General features: G+C 35.7%; 1 protein-coding gene across 3 annotated transcripts; it reads left to right on the top strand.

Annotated features, from left to right (window-relative positions):
- On the top strand, positions 1-1,804 carry LOC112190287. 3 transcript variants are annotated; one of them, XM_024329716.2, is made up of 3 exons: positions 1-339; positions 827-889; positions 1,209-1,804. In XM_024329716.2, exons 1-3 carry the CDS (start codon positions 166-168, stop codon positions 1,377-1,379), a joined length of 408 nt encoding a protein of 135 aa, XP_024185484.1. In that variant the 5' UTR covers positions 1-165; the 3' UTR covers positions 1,380-1,804. The 3 variants fall into 3 exon arrangements, with proteins under 3 accessions (XP_024185484.1, XP_024185485.1, XP_024185482.1); XM_024329714.2 differs by having other exon boundaries at positions 3-339; positions 1,179-1,804; XM_024329717.2 differs by lacking the exon at positions 827-889 and having other exon boundaries at positions 1,179-1,804.
- The last annotated feature ends 591 nt before the right edge of the window (positions 1,805-2,395 follow it).

Here is a 2,395-nt window from a genome sequence, read left to right as displayed (position 1 = left end):
ATAGGCCAAACAATTTCTATCAGAGAAGCACGGGATGTGAGTGATGGTGAGACTTCGCTTTGCTTTATAAGCTTAACCTCTACTTCTTTGTCATATACTCCGTGAAAGATTTTACACCAGAAAAAATATTGGCGACATATATGTTTCAGATGATTGACTATATATATGGGCCAGTCTATATATGCATCAACAATACTACTGATCGATGATAGTCCCACCGCTGGTGTTTTTGAGAAATTTGAGCTCGATCAAGTCTGTTCGTTTTTCATGGCCAAAGTTTGTTGCTCCATTGAGATGGAACCTAGGACCTTGAGTCAAGTACAACTCAACCATGCTAGGGTACGTACTAATTTTATTTATACATTCCATCATATATATGATTTGCTTTCGTATATTAATTATCATTTTCATTACCTTGAGGTTTGAGCTATATGTTTTCATTTTCTTTTTCAAAGTCCGGGACCTATTGTCAAGGGCGGATGCACATAGAGCCCAGCTTAGGCACTTGCCTAAACTGGAGTTTTGAGTTTACATAGATTTGGTATAGGCAAGCTATGTGAAAATGGCAGAAATAGGGCAAAAAATAGTAGAAATATGGCAGAACTAGGGTAAAATAGGCAAGATTAGTACTGAATATATCCTTAATAGATTTGACACAGGCAAACTATATATGTGAAAATGGCATAATAAGGCAAACACCGGCAAAATAGGCAAGCTTCATAGGATATATTGACATACTGAATATATCCTTACTATTTTGCCTTACCTGAGAAACATTTCTGGATCCGCCCCCGCCTATTATTTCTCATGATAACTCTGCATGCAGGAAATGGCTGAAGATGTGGTTCAGAAAATGGAATCAAACGAAGCCTCAGCTACATTCAGTGAGGTGTGGTTTTACTTCACAAGTTCACAGCATCCATCATATCTAGCTATGAACTCAAACCTAGAATCGGTTATGAGTACGTAGTGCCTAGAATTGCGTTGATTAATTAGGGGCGCTTCATGACTTGAGCATCTAATCTTTTTTTATTTTATGTAGAGCATCTAATCTTATAGGTGCTCAAGTGAATGCGCATTTTCGTACTAAAATGATACGATCATAGAAGAAATCATGTGTGATGAAATATGACTACATTGCTGCTTAATTCTAAATTTGCTAATGTTTCTATATGTAGGGATTGAGACCGATTGGTTCAGAGACACAGGTGGACCATGTAAATATTGCTGAAGCGGGTGAAGAACCACAGAATAAGCTAATTCTGGAGTCGGAGGAGGCTCAACTGTATGAAAGATCATGCCAATGCTTGTGTGCTGCTGCCAATATTGAAACCCCAGATCAAGAAAAGCTTAAGGAACCCCTCTCGGCCCCATTTTGAAAGCCTTATAGAACGTTGTACGTGTAGCATATCATGGTCACATATTCTATGCCTTTAGTACTCAACCTGATTCAACTACTGTGTATAAGGAAAATGTTTGAGAAGGCAATCGTGCATGTACGCCACTATTAACGAATTCACATATACAAGAATTTTTTTTTTTTCCTTCTCTCCCAACCATGATGAACGTCAAGGACTCAAGGCTTAGGTAGACCCTGGGCCTCAACTATGATCTATGTAGATGTAAGATTGGCTCCTTCCTATTGAGACGATTAATTCGTTTTAATTTTAAATTATAAGTTAAGTTCTGATGTATAACAAACAAGTTGTTACATCAACTTGAGATAGTTACCTGAAAACATGTTTGCAAGAGAAATAATGAAATTGTTCATACTCTTACTAGAAGGAGTTTGAAGATGGTGCAAGCTATGTTTTGTCAGCTTGGCTTCATGAAATTATTGATATAATTAAGCTAATGGTGTTAGTACTGGGGGTTCTCCTTGAGAACATGTTTTCCCAACGGTCTAAAATATTCAAAAAACTTGATGTATCGTATACATTAACATTTTAATAAAATTCATCTTTAATATAAAAAAAAGGGCAGTTCTAGATGAACCTCTAAATTTGCTGGACCTCTCATACTTAGTACTTCTCTAATTTACTTTTTATAATACTTGAAAAGCTAAGTAGACTTCCTTATTTTTACCAAAACATCCTTGAATATAAGATACAACAATCTGTTACTCTAAATTTTATCTCTATCTTCAACCATGAGAAGAAGAATGAATCAAAATCACATGATATTGCTCTTTTATGAGTATGTCTCTCCTCCACCAAAATTAATAAGAGGTTCTTGATCTTGATATATGGCTAGAATAATTTTGAATATGCTTTTGATTTGCTAAAAGAATTGGATTTCAAGGGTTTTGGGTTGGAAGATCAAGTAATAACTATATCATAATATTCAATGTGTTCAAGTAAACCCTAATTTGAGTTTGACCCAAACTCTAGGTTAC

Source organism: Rosa chinensis, chromosome 2 (genome assembly GCF_002994745.2).
Source record: "Rosa chinensis cultivar Old Blush chromosome 2, RchiOBHm-V2, whole genome shotgun sequence".
Lineage (NCBI taxonomy): Eukaryota > Viridiplantae > Streptophyta > Magnoliopsida > Rosales > Rosaceae > Rosa > Rosa chinensis.
The sequence above is the reverse complement of the archived record's forward strand: the minus strand, read 5'-3'. Positions and strand labels throughout refer to the sequence as shown.

What these genes read in the sequence shown, in the direction of transcription:
- LOC112190287 (XM_024329714.2), top strand. Translation starts at nt 166, where the DNA reads ATGGGCCAGTCTATATATGCATCAACAATACTACTGATCGATGATAGT. An exon ending in TACAACTCAACCATGCTAGG is followed by an intron (nt 340 to 826) that starts GTACGTACTAAT and finishes CTCTGCATGCAG; the next exon opens with GAAATGGCTGAAGATGTGGT. An exon ending in CCTCAGCTACATTCAGTGAG is followed by an intron (nt 890 to 1,178) that starts GTGTGGTTTTAC and finishes TTCTATATGTAG; the next exon opens with GGATTGAGACCGATTGGTTC.